The sequence below is a fragment of the Ctenocephalides felis genome, unplaced genomic scaffold, assembly GCF_003426905.1.
Source record: "Ctenocephalides felis isolate EL2017-DRISC unplaced genomic scaffold, ASM342690v1 CF-g0.4_SCAFFOLD_03573, whole genome shotgun sequence".
NCBI classification, from domain to species: Eukaryota; Metazoa; Arthropoda; class Insecta; order Siphonaptera; family Pulicidae; genus Ctenocephalides; species Ctenocephalides felis.
The window spans coordinates 22,551,306-22,569,140 of record NW_020539727.1 but is presented as its reverse complement, the minus strand read 5'-3'; the positions used below and the strand labels follow the sequence as shown (position 1 = coordinate 22,569,140).

At 29.1% G+C, this 17,835-nt stretch overlaps 3 protein-coding genes across 3 annotated transcripts; 1 reads left to right on the top strand and 2 right to left on the bottom strand.

The window, feature by feature from the left end:
* The first annotated feature begins 4,005 nt into the window (after positions 1-4,005).
* LOC113389784 (uncharacterized protein CXorf65 homolog) lies at positions 4,006-5,732 on the top strand. The gene is made up of 4 exons (XM_026626792.1): positions 4,006-4,030; positions 4,082-4,186; positions 5,240-5,359; positions 5,425-5,732. Exons 1-4 carry the CDS (start codon positions 4,006-4,008, stop codon positions 5,730-5,732), a joined length of 558 nt encoding a protein of 185 aa, XP_026482577.1.
* Positions 5,733-7,314: 1,582 nt separating this feature from the next.
* LOC113389783 (zinc finger protein 271-like) lies at positions 7,315-12,117 on the bottom strand. The gene is made up of 3 exons (XM_026626790.1): positions 12,028-12,117; positions 10,434-10,582; positions 7,315-9,790 (listed from the first exon to the last, which is right to left on the bottom strand). Exons 1-3 carry the CDS (start codon positions 12,115-12,117, stop codon positions 7,315-7,317), a joined length of 2,715 nt encoding a protein of 904 aa, XP_026482575.1.
* A 3,350-nt stretch (positions 12,118-15,467) lies between these two features.
* LOC113389782 (mevalonyl-coenzyme A hydratase sidH-like) lies at positions 15,468-16,958 on the bottom strand. The gene is made up of 6 exons (XM_026626789.1): positions 16,856-16,958; positions 16,430-16,677; positions 16,196-16,340; positions 15,988-16,137; positions 15,687-15,881; positions 15,468-15,615 (listed from the first exon to the last, which is right to left on the bottom strand). Exons 1-6 carry the CDS (start codon positions 16,956-16,958, stop codon positions 15,494-15,496), a joined length of 963 nt encoding a protein of 320 aa, XP_026482574.1. The 3' UTR covers positions 15,468-15,493.
* Positions 16,959-17,835: the final 877 nt, after the last annotated feature.

The following is a 17,835-nucleotide window of genomic DNA, read 5'->3' as shown; positions in this document are numbered from 1 at the left end:
TTTTAGTACAAAATAGTAAAATTTGTAAGGTTTCTTACAAAATTTTAAAATATTTTTAACTAACCATAAAAAGTGCATTGTTATACATTTCACTTTGATCACATAAGTCTTTTAAGAAATAATTTATTTAGCGAACTCTTCAGGACTTACACATATGAAATTTTAATATGTTCCTTCTTAATATGTATACTTTAGTAAAAAATAGTAAAATTTGTGAGTTTTCTCACAAAATTTTAAAATATTTTCAACTAACCATAAAATGTGCATTGTTATACATTTCACTTTGATCACATAAGTTTTTTAAGAAATAATTTATTTAGCGAGCTCTTCAGGACGTACACATATGCAATTTTAGTATGTTCCTTCTTAATATGTATATTTTAGTACAAAATAGTAAAATTTAGAAGTTTTCTCACAAAATTTTAAAATATTACTAAGTTTTTATAAAAAGTACATTTTACTTTGAACACATGAATCTTCAAACAAATGTGTTCTTTGATCATTAAATTATTATTATCTCATATTAGACATAAAGTTTTGGCAATTTTGTATTTTTTACATTATTAAAAAATAACATATTAAGTTTACAAGCTTGTAGTACAAACGGTGCGTCCTGAAGAGCTTCTCGAAAATCATTATTCTGGTAATAGAAGTTTTATACTTCTAGTGTGAAAAGAGCTTTATTCCTTCGCCTATTAAGCTTATCAACAATTGTACTTTTAATTTTTTTTTTCAAATAATTTCTGAAGACAAAAAAACTAGAATAAATCGGTCCTTAACGAAGTGCGATGCCCAAAATTGATAATTCGACCCTGTCGTCTAGTCTTTGAGGCAAAAAAAGTTACAGAAGCAAATTAAGTGACTTGCATTCTGATAGAAAATTATATTTGATTATTTAAATTATGGGCAATGTAAAGAAAATTTGGATAAGATTTTAGAATAGTATTTTGGACTTTAATGTCATTTTTTATACAAAAAATTCGATACAAGTTTCCTGGATAATGTGGAAAAAATATTTTACTCTTTGTATATCGTTTTTTGGGTATACCGAGTTGCTGTATGGCTTTATGATATTAGACAATATTTTAGATAATTTAATTTTGTATAAATTCACCGAATATTATTAACCGAATTATAAATTGTTTTATAACCGGTTAATAATTAAACTACAGCAAATACAAACAAAACAGCTTATATTCACGATCATAATTTGATGCACTTTTTGGCCGTTTTTTTGGCAAGTTTTCCTTTCCAATAATGGTACATTATTTGCCCTAATTTCAATGGCAGAGACTGATTTAGATGATTTAGATGAGTGTTTGGTGTTTCTGCAACTTCGGAAGACCATTTAGCCCTTGAAAACAATCCTACCAAGTTTCTTTCATCATATTTGTCTAAATCATTCTGATCCAGAGTACTAAGCTCATCAGATGATTCATCTAATCAAATTATGGAACTATCTAAGCTCTCAGAATTTTTACTTTCTACAGATTTTTACAGAATTTTTTTAAACTCACACTTCTTCTGAGCTGTACTTACAAATTTCTTGTGTTATTTTATTTAAACAGTCACACAATTTCAGAACAGTTTCAGACTATTATTTCGTTCTAAAACTTGCTCCAAACGTATATTATTACCTATTATTTTATCTAAGCATAAAGCGATTAAGTCAAATTCTGTTTTTAATACATAATAGACGATGGTGTTTTATCAGTATTTTTCATATTGACTTCTAAGTGTCTTACGAAGATATAATAGCAATAAAGCTCAAATTAATTCTGTGTTAGTTCGAAAACGTTTGTGTGTGAAAAAGAAAAGGGCTGTTTTTAGGGTTTTCCCGACAATTTTTAGATTTTTCCTCGCCGTATTAACCATCCTTGGACTTCAACGAACATTTTAAGAAAAGAATTGGCCAACTTTTACCAATTTTATTCATTTTCATATATAAGATGTATATAAGTAAAATATTTTTAAAGTTTTAACAAAAACATTTTTAATTTTCACAAAAAAGGCCGAATCCTTCTTGCCTACGTATTTCGTAGAACATACTTTGTTCATGAACTTAGACACAATGATTACCGATTAATAGTGAGTCCTTCCGAATGATTTTACCGAAAACGTTTAATAGCTTTCGAGCGTTTTTATTTGCTATAAAGGCACATTTTTGAAAAAAAAAACAAAATTTTGAAAAAATGTCGGACTATCGTGCATTCCGAACCAAAAGACTTCTACTGTATAAATATAAGAATTTACACAACATTAAATTTATGACACTCAGAGTATTTATTAAGAAGTGAAAATTTGTGAAAAATTATTTATTAATGTTATGTTATACAATATTTTATTATTATTATTATTAATGTTAGTAGTTGTACAATATAAATTATTTTTTATATTTTTAAAATATAAACAAACAATATTATCAATGATTGTTTTATTGCAAATATGTTTTATATCCACACAGGTTTAATCATTATTTTAAAAAACAATTCGAATACACTTTTATATTTCATTTGTGCGATTTTTTTTGCAAGTTATAGTAATCGCAAAAAATCGAAAATGAAAATTTTTATATATCTTTACGTTCCAAAATCTTCTGAACATTTTGGTATACCTTAGAAAAAATGGATGTATGTGTGTGTGTATGTGTATGTATGTGTGTGTGTGCGTGTGCGTGTATGTGTGTGTGTGTGTTCGGATACAAATTTTCGTCGACGATTTTGGGAACACGAATGAAACGATTTGAATAATTAAAAAAAATATTCCATTCGTATTGATAAGCAGACGTGCTGATTAGTTTTTGGCGAAGGCAGGTCCAGCCGTTTCGAAGGTACGTGGCAAAAAGTGCCAAAAAAGGTAACTCAGTTTATAAGAGAACAGAGCGTCGGATTTGAATAATTCAAAAAACATTTTACTTGTATTAACAATTTTTAGATTGTTAAGTTAATTAAGGCAGGTCTAGCGGTTTCGGAGATCTAGTGAAAAAAGTAAAAAAAAAAGCCATTTGGCGGTCAAAAATGATCATTAGACATATGCACATCAAATTATCAGATATTTTAACAATAAATATAAATTTTGTTTACATTCCTATGGGTTCCGTACTAGTGTTTAACCGTTAGACGGCGACGCAGCGCATACGCGCTTCGATATTGTGTCTCTATGCAGTTAATGCAGTACGATTGCTTTGAAAAAAAAGTTCAGAATTTCCAAAATATTTCAAAATAAATTTTTCTTCAAAAAGTCTTTTTTTTTTCAAAACAAGTAAGTTCTTGTCAAAAATTCATAGTTTCTCAAAAATCTATTTTTTTCAGAGTAATTTTTTTTTTCAAAAATGTTAATCTTTTTAAAAAAAATAATTTTTGGTACGGGAAGTTCCAGCAATTTGCCTTAAGGCACGATGCCATGCGTCCCACTAGTTAAATTAAATGTTGAAAAAGTTACTCTAATTGTTCAAAAATCGATAATGAAAATTTTTGCATGTCTTCACGTTTCAGAGGATTCTGAACATTTTGGCATACCTTAGAAAAAATGTATGTATGTGTGTGTGTATTTGTATGTAGTATGTACGTAAGTATGGACACAGATTTTCGTCGACGAATTAAAGAAGCATTCGATTCCTATTGATAGAGAGATGTGCTGATTAGTTTTCGGGAAAGGCAAGTCTAATCGTTTTGGAAGTAAAGAGCAAAAAAAATTCTAAAAGCGGTATTTCAGTTTTTAAGGGAACGGAGCGTCCGATTTAAATGATTCAAAAATCATTTTACTTCTATTGACAAATGAGGACTGATAAAATTTTTGCAAAGGCAGATTCAGCGATTTCGGAGATTTAATAAAAAAAAGTAAAAAATGCCAAAATGATCGTTAGACTTATGCACATCAAATTATCAGAAATTTCATAGAGATTTTAATAATAAGTAAGAATTTTGTTTAAAACATTACGAATGCATTTTTATAAAAATACGAAATAAAACAAAATAGTGGAGTGTCAAATGTCAAGTTAAATAAATGTTTATAACTGTAATATTCTCAGGTATGTAAATAATATATATATATATATATATATATAATTACCTTTTTTCAGATTTATCCAATCCAGAAATAGAAAAATCAATCCTGGTCAATCCAGAATGTCCACTCGGTGTCTTCTTGGAGTACATTCGAACAAATGTAGGCCTACAAAAATACGGTAAATATTAAATAAACATCTACATAAATTATAATTGAATAAAAAAAGAGTGCGCGTAAGGATCATACGCGATTGAAGTAAAACTTATTTGCTACTGTATAAAGTAGCAAATTTAAGTTGAGTAAAAATAAATACATCATATAAAAATTTTGAATAATGTTTATTAGTAATAATGTAACACTCGTGATGCACACATTCATTAGTGTCGTCAATCATTATACACATTTATATAATGATAAATTATAAATTATATATTTGTAATAGCATTAAAAATATGTATAATATTTACAAGCAATATTGTAATCAAAGTAGTACTTGAAATATGACATGATCGTTTTAAAGTAATTGCTGATTAATAAATTCTATAATATTCATTCACACAGTGGATTATGTTAAACAACGCCTAAACAAATATTGTTTTTGCAAATTAACTCATCCTGTAACAATTGTGTTTGAAGAACTTCATGTAATTAAAATTAACATACATTCATTTACAGTTTGTATTTTTTTTACTTTTTCGCTGACGATATAATCTCATTCCTTGAACAGCTGTAATATCCGTCTTGCCTAACAAATTGAAGCCATACTTTTATATTTGTTTTACTTATTAAGCCCTGCACATAGCTTGATCTATGTATAGGTGAAATTAACCTCTCAGATACAGTATCTAGTTTAGGTAGATAATTTGGTATAGGTGGAAATACAAACCCGTTAAATTTACACAAAGTGGGAATTTTACCTGAATTTAATATCTTTCGACAAGTTTGACATCCAATCTGACTATTTGAATCAATATTCAAAAAACATTATTAAGAATTTGTTTTTGAGCATCATTTGATATTTCTAAGTCACTTTGAAGCCAAAATCGATCACACACAAAACATACATAGCCTTAGCTATTTATTTGCGATCATTTGCGAGCACTACAATTATTTATGGGGGACGGGATAAAATATTTTTCCGATCCTGACATTTTTATTAACTCACGAATTATACTGCTAACCCATGTCGCGCCTAAAGAAGTTTTACTTCAATAAGCTTTATTTATTTTAGATGAATTCGATTTATGTCCGGAGACCGGAGTTTTAAAAAATCTCAACGAAACTTCAATGTTCACAAATGCTTCAACTTTGATGGAAGATCGAGAGACTTTCTTTGTTGTTCACATACAAAGTAAGCACCTTAAAATATTATCTATTACTATATTTCTAATATTTATATATATTACCTTTACCCAGGAGATGCAGACTGTGTATCCTACCACCTGCTGCTTCCTCGAAACCACGAAATATACAACGAACTTTCATCAAAAATCAAAGAAAACGCCTGCGTCTGCGACTCTGGTCTAAATTTATCAGGTGTCACCAACCTTTCGGGTAGTAAAGGGAGCAGATCGAGTACCAGCAAAAGGGGTAGCAAATCTTTGTCATCAACGGGAACCAAAAAATCCTCCTCGGGAAGTGTCAAATCTGGTTCATCCAATAATAGGAGGTTATCGAGTGCTGGAAGCAAGGAGAAGAGATCTGGTAGTAATGTTAAAATGTAAAGATCTTGTATGAATGTAATATATATATATATATATATATATATATATATTAAAATATATAGAAATTTTATAATACATTCATACTTATTTAATTACATTTATATCTAAACATTTTCTATATTGAAAAAATGTTTACTCTTCCAAGTATTTTTACAAAATTCAAATTACCATTTATTTTCTTACCTGATTTTTCGTTATCCATTTTTCAAAGTCGTAACTACGTAGCACAGCCGAAACGTCGTTACGAAGTAGTTACCTTAATAAAACGTACATATTACATATATTAAAATATATATAAATTTTATTATACATTTATACACGTATTTATTTGCATTTATATCTAAACATTTTTTATATTGAAAAAATGTTTACTCATTCAAGTACTTTTACAAACAAATTCTCATTTATTTTTTACCTGATTTTTCGTTTTCCATTTTCCAAAGTTTATACTACGTAGCACAGACGAAGTTTAATGGTTATGATTAATCGTTACGAAGTTTAATGGTTACGTTAATAAAACGTACATGCTACGTATAGTTGTAATCTTCTTTTCAACGTAGATATTTCGGTTTTCTTCGTTACGTGGCAGTTATGTAACAAGGTTTCATACATTTACCATACAAAATGGACGGTTTTGTGCAGCTGTTTAAAAGAAATGTAAAAAAGATAGGTTACGTGTAGCTTTTTTCGCTATTTTCGCGTTATGTTATATTATATCAGTTTATTCTTTAATTCTATTTTTTCTTGTGTTCACTGTTCTATTATTTATTGTGTTCTCGCTGTTTACTATCTGGAATTCTGTATGAAAATAGGTAATCCTATTTGATAAATTTATGGAATGAAAATTCTAGATAGTCTACAAATGTTCCAGACAAATTATAAATATTCCCAGACATTCTACAAATATTCCAAACAGTCTACAAATATTCCAGACAAATAAAATATTTTATCACTGAAAATATATTTTGTAGATAGTCTTGACATGTTCTTTATAGTTCTGAAAATAGCCTGAAAATATTTCAATTAATCCTAAAATATTCTTAAAGTTTGTCTGAATTCTGAAAAGTCTGATGGTCTGCAAATGCAATTGTTGAAAGAGATACTAAACTCATTTGTAACATTATATCTTATTTTATTCTACTCGAAAATTGAAAATTAAGACATAAATTAAATATAAATAATAAATTAATTATAACAAATTTTTGTCATACTTTATATTTGTAATTACAATTCTAATGTGAATCGCGTAATTCACACTTTTGAGGTTCCTCATTGTGAATGAGCATATGAAAGAATGAGGTGTATATGGCATCTATCCTTAATAATTTCTTGTTTACAATTTTTAATAATTTTTGTGCTTTACAGACATAAGGAAGATACGTTCTTTCATTTACATTTTTGCTCATAATATATATATATATATATATATATATATATATATATATATATTTGTTCACAGTATTTTTTTTTATTAAAGTGTTTTGTTCTAGTAAATTTATTGGGGTTTTATCATTTATCTGCTAACTATTAATAAATTAATTTTAACCAATTTTTGTCATACTTTATATTTGTAATTACAATTCTAATGCGAATCGCGTAATTCACACTTTTGAGGTTCCTCATTGTGAATGAGCATATGTTCATCCAGGTTACTTCTTTGTGTAAATGTTTTTTTACATACTTCACATGTATGGAACTGTTCACTACTGTGAACAAGCATATGCCTTTTCAAGTAGCGCTTTGTTGAGAAGGACTTTTCGCATATTTTACACTTTGGGCGCGGTTCATTACTGTGAATTTGCATGTGGGTTTTCAAAACTCCCACTTGTGTAAATGTCTTATCACATACTGTACACCTATAAGGTCTTTCACCTGTGTGTATAAGCATATGCGTTTTTAGGCCACCTCGTTGTACGAATGACTTATCGCATACTTTACATCTATGAAGCCTTTCACCGGTGTGAACGAGCATATGCGTTTTCAAGCCACTCTTTCGTGCGAATGACTTACTGCATACATCACATATATGTGGCTTTTCATCGCTGTGTATGACCATATGTGATTTCAAATCAGCCGATTGTATGAATGACTTACCGCATACTTTACATTTGTGAGGACGAGTCCCGATGTGAATGAGCATATGCGTTTTTAAGCCACTCTTTCGTGCGAATGACTTACTGCATACATCACAAATGTGTGGTTTTTCATCGCTGTGTGTGAGCATATGTGATTTTAAATCACTCGGTTGTACGAATGACTTTTCGCATACTTTACACCTATACAGCTTTTCACCTGTGTGTACGAGCATATGCCTTTTTAAGCCACCCCGTTGTACGAATGACTTATCGCATACTTTACATCTATAAAGCTTTTCACCGCTGTGTATGACCATATGCCTTTTTAAGCCACCACTTTCTGTAAATGACTTATTGCATACTTTACATTTGTGAGGCCGAGTCCCGATGTGAATGAGCATATGCATTTTTAAGCTACTCTTTCGTGCGAATGACTTACTGCATACTTCACAAATATGTGGCTTTTCATCGCTGTGTGTGACCATATGTGATTTTAAATCACTCGGTTGTTTGAATGACTTACCGCATACTTTACATTTATGAGGCCGCTGCCCAGAGTGAATATAAAGCTTATGAGTTTTCAAGTTACGCCAATGTATAAATGTCTTATCGCATAGGTCACACCTGTGGGGTCTTTCGCCGCTGTGAACAGGCATATGTCTTTTCAAATTACGCGAATGTGCGAATTGTTTATCGCATACTTTACACTTATAAGGCAGATCACCGTTGTGCATGCTCATATGAGATTTCAAGCTACCAAAATATGTGAAAGTCTTATTACATACTTTACAACTGTAGGACCGTACGCCACTGTGAACAAGCATATGCATATTCAAGTTGTTATGTGTTGAGAATGACTTATTGCACATTTTACACGCATGCGGCCGTACGCCACTGTGTACAAGCATATGTTTTTTCAAGGTCCAAATTGTTGATAATGACCTATCGCATACTTTGCATTTATGCGAACCTTTTGCACTATGAGTATCCAAGCTTTGGGTTTGATTATCAGATTCACTCAACGTTAAAGTTTTTTCCCAATCACAAACGTGTTGATCAAAATCCAATTGTCTAGTGAATACTTTATTGCAAATTGTGCACACAAAAGGCTTGACATCTGCATGAATTTTCAGATGTATTTCTAAGGCGCTTGAATCTGGAAAAGTATCTGAACAAAAGGTACAACTATGACAATGTTTCAGCATGTGCTGTTCTGTAAATGATTTATTACATGTGCCTTCATTACATTTAAAATGAGGTGCTTCAATTAACTCCTGTCTAATTTCATCAGATTCACTCAACGTTAAAGTTTTTTCTCCATCACAAACGTGTTGATCAAAATCGAATTGCCCAGGGAATGCTTTATTGCAAATTATGCCCACAAAAGGCTTGACATCTGCATGTATTTTCTGATGAATTTCTAAGGCGCTTGAATCTGGAAAAGTATCTGAACAAAATGTACAACTATGACAATGTTCCAGCATGTGCTGTTCTGTAAATGATTCATTACATGTGCCTTCATTACATTTATAATGAGGTACTTCAAACAACTCCTGTCTGATTTCATCAGATTCACTCAACGTTAAAGTTTTTTCCCAATCACAAACGTGTTGATCAAAATCGATTTGCCCAGTGAATACTTTGTTGCAAATTGTGCACTCAAAAGGCTTTTCATTTGCATGAATTTTCTGGTGAATTTCTAAGGTGTTTGAATCTGAAAAAGTATCTGAACAAAAGATACAACTATGACTATGCACCGGCATATGCTGTTCTAAATCATACGGCCTTGTAAATGATTCATTACATATGCCACTATTTTTATTGACTTCATTCTCTATCATTACATCGGATTTACTAAATCTCTCCTGATAAGTTTCTTTATGTTCAGGCTCTTCTTCTTTTATTTCAAAATCCTTGTCTTCAATTGAAAATTCTTGCGGTTCGATGTTAACTTCTGGGACTGACATTTTGAGATATTCGCTCCTGTAAATATTGTAATTGTAATTGTATTGTGTTTTTGTAATATTGTGAATGACATGTCATAATATATTTATTTTTGTAAACAAATATTTTATAATATATTTATTATTTATCACATTTCCACATTGGTGACCAATGACTTGAAGATTGCAAATGAGCGCATCAATTTAAAAAACAAATGTCAAGTCTACTTTGACGTCAAACCTATTTGCAGGTGATCGGAAACACGTTGTATTTAATTGTTCGTAACTGAATGTAGAGGAGTTGTAGATATGGTGTTAATATTCACAAAAATAAATATTATGCCATGTTATTTTTCTTTTGTTCGGATTCGATGTCAAGTCTATCTTGATTATCAAGTTTTTAGACCCTTGAAAACAACCCATTTATGAAAAATTGTTTGAAAAAATTATTTTGAAATCGAAAGAAAATTAAGAAATTCAAAATGATATGAATGTTATTATTACAAAACGCTTCATTGACTGGAGTAATACTCTAAAATTGCATAGGAACTCATAACTCTTTTGTGCATTTATTTATTATATCTCTTATAGCTTCTGAATTATTTACACATATAATATAAAAAAGTACAATTGTTGTTACAAGTATTTAATTTTTGAGATCTATATGTATATTGTTAACTAACCTTGCATTTAAAACAGTATTGTAAATGTTGTCTATGATTTCCTGCTTCAGTTTTTCATCTTGAAAAGATTCTAGTAGTTCTTTTAAAGTTGATAATAATTCATTGACGGTCTCATCTTCTGAATAATTTTGCGAAACTTGAGTGTCGTTCTTTATGGATAAAGAAAATTGAATTTTAGATACTGATTATTAGCAATATTACTTTTATTATTATAGTAATGGGTCGAAAATCGAAAATGAAAATTTTGGCATTTCTCGACGTTTTGAAGGTTTCTGAACATTTTACTGGCATACCTCAGAAAAAATGGATGTGCGTATGTTTTGTATGTCCGCATTTTTTCGTCCACGTTTACGGGCACACGGATCAACCGATTTGAATGGTTTAAAAAACATTCGATCCCTATTGATAGAGAAATGTGCTGATTAGTTTTTGGCAAAGGCAGGTCCGGCCGTTACGGAGATACGGAGCAAAGAGTGCAGAAAATACAAATCGAGTTTTTGAGAGAACGGAGTATCGGATTTGAATGATCTAAAAAACATTCAATTTGTAATGATTGGGAGAAGAGGTGATTAATTTTTGGCAAAGGCAGGTCCCGCCATTTCGAAGATACAGAGCTAAATGTGCAAAAAATTGCAGTTTTTGAGTGAACTATGCGTCCGATTTGAATGATCTAAAAAAAATTTTCTGCTTGTATTGACAAAACAATTGCTTTTGAGGATGAAACATTATTACATATTTTTTTATTTTCCATAAAATATTTTTGTAATTCTGTATTAGAAATTCAAAAAATTACACAGTTTAAGCACAGTCTAAGCGCCACTCTGGTACAAATGTTTACCCAAGTGCGTTTAGACTGTTTATGTATTGGAGCACTTTTCCAATTTTGTGAAAAACTATTGAAAAATGTTAAAATGCCGCCAAGCTAAGCACAGTATAAGTGAATATGTCGCACAGAATTATTTGCAAATGCGTTTAGACTGTGACTATACGGGAGCACTTTTTCAATTTTGTGTAAATTAGGCAACTATTTTTTTTTGAAATTGAATTCGAAATGAAAGATATAACAAGATAGCAAAAATAATGAAAGTTACAGTAATTGTAATAATATATTTAAAAACGTTTAAAATTTTTCGAATATTTCATTACGGTACTGGAAGTTCCAGCAATTTGCTTTAAGGCACGATGCCACGCACCACTAGTTAAATTTTTTAAAATAATTTTAACACTAGTAGGAAAACTTTTTATGAGCACTTCATCCATAATCTGTTTACTTTTTGGTATTGATTATGGTTTACGTCCACACATTAAATTAAATTAAAATAAAATACATATGTAGAAGACGAAATGAATGAAATAAAATTAAAAGTTAAACAGATTAAAATAATTTATAAGATATATTAATATATCTTATTTTTTATTTAAATACCTGTATATCGCAATTCTTATTGATTAAGTTGATTATATCTATAGTAGTTACATACAACCAGTTATTGTTATTAATAACTATTTGATTACTTTAATTATATATATATATATATATATATATATATATATAATTATATAATTATATTTAAATAACTATTCTATTACTCACCTGATTTGATTCATTTCTATAAAAGCACCCATCATCTTCAACTGAACTTTCGCAAACATCTTCAGGCAATTTTTCGCAATAGGAATTCATTTTTAAAATATTAAACAATTAATAGGATTTTACTAAACAAATATAAGAATATAAATAGATATAAAAACACTCAAAACGTCCGCACTTAATGAATACAAAATTCACAATGAACACAATTTTATATTCATACCACAGCAGCCAAAAAGAAACGTATCACGTGACGTAATACTGCTTTTTCATTGGTTCGCATTAGGGTAGTGATGTCACATGGTAGATAACTGCTTTCCCATTGGCTGGAACTTGGGTGAAGTACGAAAAATTGAGAAAAGTGTCGTTTAGGCGGGATTTTCAAATTTGAATAGGGATTTTCAAATTTTTTTTGCTTTTATAACACTAAGAGTACAAAATTTATCGTTAACTAGTGGCGTATGGCATCGTGCCTTCAGGCAAATTGTTAGAACTTCCCGTACCAATTTTTTTTTTTTTTAAATATTAACATTTTTGAAAAAAATTTACTCTGAAAAATTAGATTTTTGAGAAACTATAAATTTTTGACGAAAATTTACTTTTTTTTTGAAAAAAAAGACTTTTTGAAGAAAAGTGTATTTTAAAATATTTTGGAAATTTTGAACTTTTTTTCAAAGCAATCGTACTGCTTTAACTGCATAGAGACGAAATATCGAAGCGCGCAAGCGCTGCGCCGCCGTCTAACGGATAAGCATTGGTACGGAACCCATAGGAATGTAAACAAAATTTATACTTATTGTTAAAATCTCTATAAAATATCTGATAATGTGATGTGCATATGCCTAATGATCATTTTTGACCGACAAAGGGCATTTTTTTTACTTTTTTCACTAGATCTCAGAAACCGCTAGACCTGCCTCATGAAAATTTGATGAGTTCTTCATCTTGTTAATACAAGTGAAATGTTTTTTGAATTATTCAAATCGGACGCTCCGTTCTCTTAAAAACTGAGTTACCGTTTTCGGCACTTTTTGCCCCATATCTTCGGAACGGCTAGACCTGCCTGTGCCAAAAATTAATCAGCACGTCTCCTTATCAATACGAATCGAATGTTTTTTGAATTATTCAAATCGCTTTATCCGTGTTCCCGAAATTGTCGACGAAAATTTGTATCCGCACACACATACACACACACACACATCCATTTTTTCTGAGCTATGCCAAAATGTTCAGAAACTTTCAAAACGTCGAGAAATGCAAAAATTTTCATTTTCGATTTTCGGCCCATTACTATAACTACCCTACGGGAAGTTAATAAAATTTTGATTTTCTTACTTTCCATTTGTCTCTGAATTTTCACAAGAAAAAGTTTATTTTTTTGCCATTTTTTTTTTCACACACAAATTGTAATTGGTTTGAAAATATTGCAAATTGTATATAAATTTTGTAGATTCTCTGAAAATTTTGTAAATTGTTTGAAAATTTTGTCAAGACACTTTTAGACAATCATCAAGACAATGTTAGATAACATTTTTAGACAATCTTTAAAACATATTATGAAAATTGTAAATAATTTGCAACATTTTTAGATTACTTACAATATTTTCAGACAGTTTATGACATTCTTATACAGCTCTTACAACATTTTGAGAAAGTTCTCAACATTTTCAGATAGTTTACAACATTTTTATACAGCTTACAACATTCTCATACAGTTCACAACATTCTCACACAAATCTACAACTATCTCACACAGTCGACAACATTCTCATACAGCTTACAACATTTTAAAATAGTTTACAACATTCTCATACAGTTTACAACATTTTCAGACAGTTTATGACGCTATCGAGAAAGTTCTTAACATTTCATACAGTTTACAACATTTGCGAAAAAGTTAAATAATCTACAATATTGTCTAATATCATAATGCCCTAAAGCAACTCGATATACTTCAAAATTACCTCTGAACATATAGTATCAATCCACTTGCACTTCATATATTGTGCAACCCTTTCATGCATTTATTTATTATATCTGTTGTAAATTTTAAACCGTACGTTTAAATTTAATGAAATATTTTGCAAATTTGTTTAAAATTAAATAATCTACAATATTTTCTAACATCATATAGTTCTACAGCAACTCGGTATACTTTAAAATTGCAATTGAATCTATTGACAACATGCTCATACAGTTTACAACATTTTCGAGAAAGTTCTTAACATTTTCATACAGTTTACATAGGGAATGCAATACTGGTATACCGGTATACCGAATTACAGGTGAACCGCCAAATTTTTCGGCGGTATTTTGACCGGTATTTACTCCAAAAATACCGGTATTTTAGGTATTTTTACATAAGCGCTATTTGATACACAATACCCTAAAGTTTAAATTTCTCGGAACAAATTTATCTTTAAATTCCATAATCGCATAAACAGCTATATCTTCAAGTGATTCTATAGGATAAACAAATGTCAAATATTATCTCAACTCGTCATTAAAATGAATATTTATTGCTTTCCAAAGGGCTTCATATCGTGTTACAATAAATAGAATTGGACTGATAGATAATTATGTTTGTTTCATCTTTTGTAAAAACGTAACGGTTTTTTAAGTGATATTTGCGCCAAAATATTTTATATCGTACAGATTACCCCTGCGTAATCTTTATTTTTTTCTAACTTTATACATAATAATTATAACAATTATAAATCTTCTTCTTATTACAATTATAAAATATTATTTTTTGAAAAGTTTGAAAATTCTATAGAAGCATCACATTATTTTAAATAACAATATTCAACAATTATAGTAACTTATTATTTATCTTGAAAAAGTATTCGATCTTACATTAGTGTAGAAAAATTTTTTTTTTAAATATTGGAGATTATGCTAATTTAACACATCGGATTCAGACAATACACTTTATTATAATAATGTGATATGATCTTTTATGAGTTTTTGGCCTTTCTTACTCATAAGTTCGTTTTTTATGAAAAGTACTCAATATACTCGATAGTGATAAAAAATTAATTAAATTGGATATCATTTTATTAAATTATTATTTAAAAAAATAAACTTATTGTTTTATTTTATTGTTTAGTTGAATATAGTTGTAGTTGTATATACATTTTTTTTATATTTGTACTAGTAACTTTGAATTTTGTTTACGTTTGTTTAAGATAATAAAAATACTGGTAATTTACCATTATTCCAGTTTTAAAATGAAAAACTACCGAAATACCGGTATTGCAATTTTCCATCGGTATTGCATTCCTTAGTTTACAACATTTTCAGACAAATTTCAAGAAGTACATAATTTGTTAATTCATATATATTTTATTTTCAGTTAACAAAAAAGCATACATACATACTTAACATTATTAAATATTAATAATACAAAATAATAAGCAGTCTCTTTAACATTTTCTTAGCCAATTAATATAAACAGATCACATAATTTTTATTTCTTCTGCTCCTTTTGCAATTCCTTTCCCAGCTGTTTTTCTATTTTAATTTCTTCTTGTTCCCATTCCGGAATAAGCTTTTCTGTTATATCATAAAATTTACCATGACGACCATGACCTAGAGATAAAAGATAATTAATAAACATATTTTTACAACATACTATTATTTTGTAATCTATCTATTACTACCGGCAAGGAATTTCTGGGCCCCTTCTTCAGCCTGTCGTAGAATATCAGAATTTGCATTTTCAACTTCAGCATCCAAAGCTTTTCTTAAAGAAGTTGCATTATAGGTTGCATTATAAACACTTTCCCGATCAGCCAACATGCAATCTTGAGGGAATTTTGTGAGACAACCTGCTAGCTGTAGGGCTTGACCAAAAGCTAAACAAATAATAAATAGTAAAAAGACTCATGTAATTATTTTGGATATAAATAAATAAATATATATATATATATATATATATATATATTTATATATCTTCCTTACCGGTTCCTGTAGCAACTATCCTATTAGCAATTCCCCATTCAAAGGCTTCTTTTGCATTTAATGATCTGCCTGTTAGGACAAGATCTAGGGCTCTTGAGATTCCAACCATTGCTGCCAGACGTACAGTACCACCATCGATTAATGGTACACCTGTAATAAACAGAGCAAATTGTATTGTTTTAACCTTATTATGGGTATAATTATTTACCGTATCGCCTGCAATAGACCCCCATAACAGCAGTGTCTTCAACAACTCTTAAATCACACATTAGAGCTAATTCAAAGCCACCGGCAACTGCATAACCGCTTACAGCACAAATCATGGGTTTGGAAATTGGACGCCTTGTGGGCCCCTGAGATAAATAAATAAATAAATATATATATATATATATATATATATATATATATATATATATATGAGTATTTCATTATTATCTTTTACCATGCTTCCTTCAGGGTTAAGAAGTAACTCAGGCCTAATTTTCTCATGGCACAATTCTTTTAAATCGTATCCAGAGCAAAAGTTTCCTCCGGTGCCGTAAAGTACAGCAACTTTAGCTTCAGCATCGTTTTCAAATTCAAAAACAGCTCGACATATTTCTTGGGCTGTTGCTGAATCTACACAATTTCTGGATTCGGCTCTGTTGATGCCTATTGTTGTTATTGAGCTCTTTTTCTCTACGAGTAGTTCTAGAAAAGGGGTGGTTGAAATAAAGGTACAATGTAAATATTTTGCAAGCAAAAGTTATATAAAATATTAAGTATTAGGTATATGTTATGAATAAGTATGACAGAAGCTTGGATTATAATTTATTACGGATTGATTATGGAGGAATAAACAAATTCTACATTATATATCAATTATTACCTTTATATTCTGGTTTAGCCTTTTTATCACAAAACGTCCTTTGAGATTTCGGAAACACTTTCAATACATTTCCAAAATCCCTTAATATCCTATATTTATACATAATTAATTATTAACAACTACTAATTATATTAGTTTCAATATTATTTCTTTTGCAATCTCTTGCAAAGGTTATGTTTACTTAAAATGTCAAAATTGTAAAATGACGAACTTCAGGTTATAAAAAGCGGCGGGGAATTTAAAAATTAAAATTCAAAAGTAAAATATAACAAATTAAAAGATAATAAAACAATAATTATAGCATATTTATATAATATTGATGATAAAAAACGTGTTTGGTAATAAAATAAGTGTATAAGAGACGTTTTGATTTAACAGATTAAACTTGATATAAAAATTGTGATTCAAATATAAAAACAAAGAATAAAATTGATGCAAAATCTGTTTTTATTTATCAATATTAATGTGTAAAAGTATATTTTAATGTATTAAATTAACAAAAACTTACCCAAACAAGTTTTGATTATATAGTTGACGTTCAACATATAAATCTAATTTATTATACCAGTTTTATATTTTTAACAACATTTGTACTACAGAAATTAAAATTAAGCTTCAAATCACTCATTTAATCAAAAATTTGACGCCAAATTATTTATTTGATTAAAAACTGTCATTTTTCAATATAACTTTTTGTTTTTAGCGCCATTTTGTTGACAACTGTCAAAACTGTCACAATATTAAAATATTAATTTATGATTTGTCTTAAACAATTTTAATTTAATTTTTATACAATTAGTTAATATTCTAATTATTATAATTGTTTGTTTTATTAATTTTAAAACAAAATTATTTAAATTCAACATTTTTAAATATAAACTGTCACTTTCATGCAACTTCATGACGTTGTAAGCTGTCAAAACACAAGTCATTTTGTACAAAAATTAAATAAATAGCTATTAAGTAATTATTATTATTCT

Coding starts and splice junctions, on each gene's coding strand:
- LOC113389783 (XM_026626790.1), bottom strand. CDS start 12,117: ATGAATTCCTATTGCGAAAAATTGCCTGAAGATGTTTGCGAAAGTTCA. Junction 10,583..12,027: donor ATAGAAATGAATCAAATCAG/GTGAGTAATAGA, acceptor TTATCCATAAAG/AACGACACTCAAGTTTCGCA. Junction 9,791..10,433: donor AATACTGTTTTAAATGCAAG/GTTAGTTAACAA, acceptor CAATATTTACAG/GAGCGAATATCTCAAAATGT.
- LOC113389782 (XM_026626789.1), bottom strand. CDS start 16,958: ATGTATAAATATAGGATATTAAGGGATTTTGGAAATGTATTGAAAGTG. Junction 16,341..16,429: donor TTAACCCTGAAGGAAGCATG/GTAAAAGATAAT, acceptor TATTTATCTCAG/GGGCCCACAAGGCGTCCAAT. Junction 15,616..15,686: donor GGCCCAGAAATTCCTTGCCG/GTAGTAATAGAT, acceptor TTTTATCTCTAG/GTCATGGTCGTCATGGTAAA.
- LOC113389784 (XM_026626792.1), top strand. CDS start 4,006: ATGTTTATAACTGTAATATTCTCAG. Junction 4,187..5,239: donor TGTAGGCCTACAAAAATACG/GTAAATATTAAA, acceptor TATTTATTTTAG/ATGAATTCGATTTATGTCCG. Junction 5,360..5,424: donor CTTTGTTGTTCACATACAAA/GTAAGCACCTTA, acceptor ACCTTTACCCAG/GAGATGCAGACTGTGTATCC.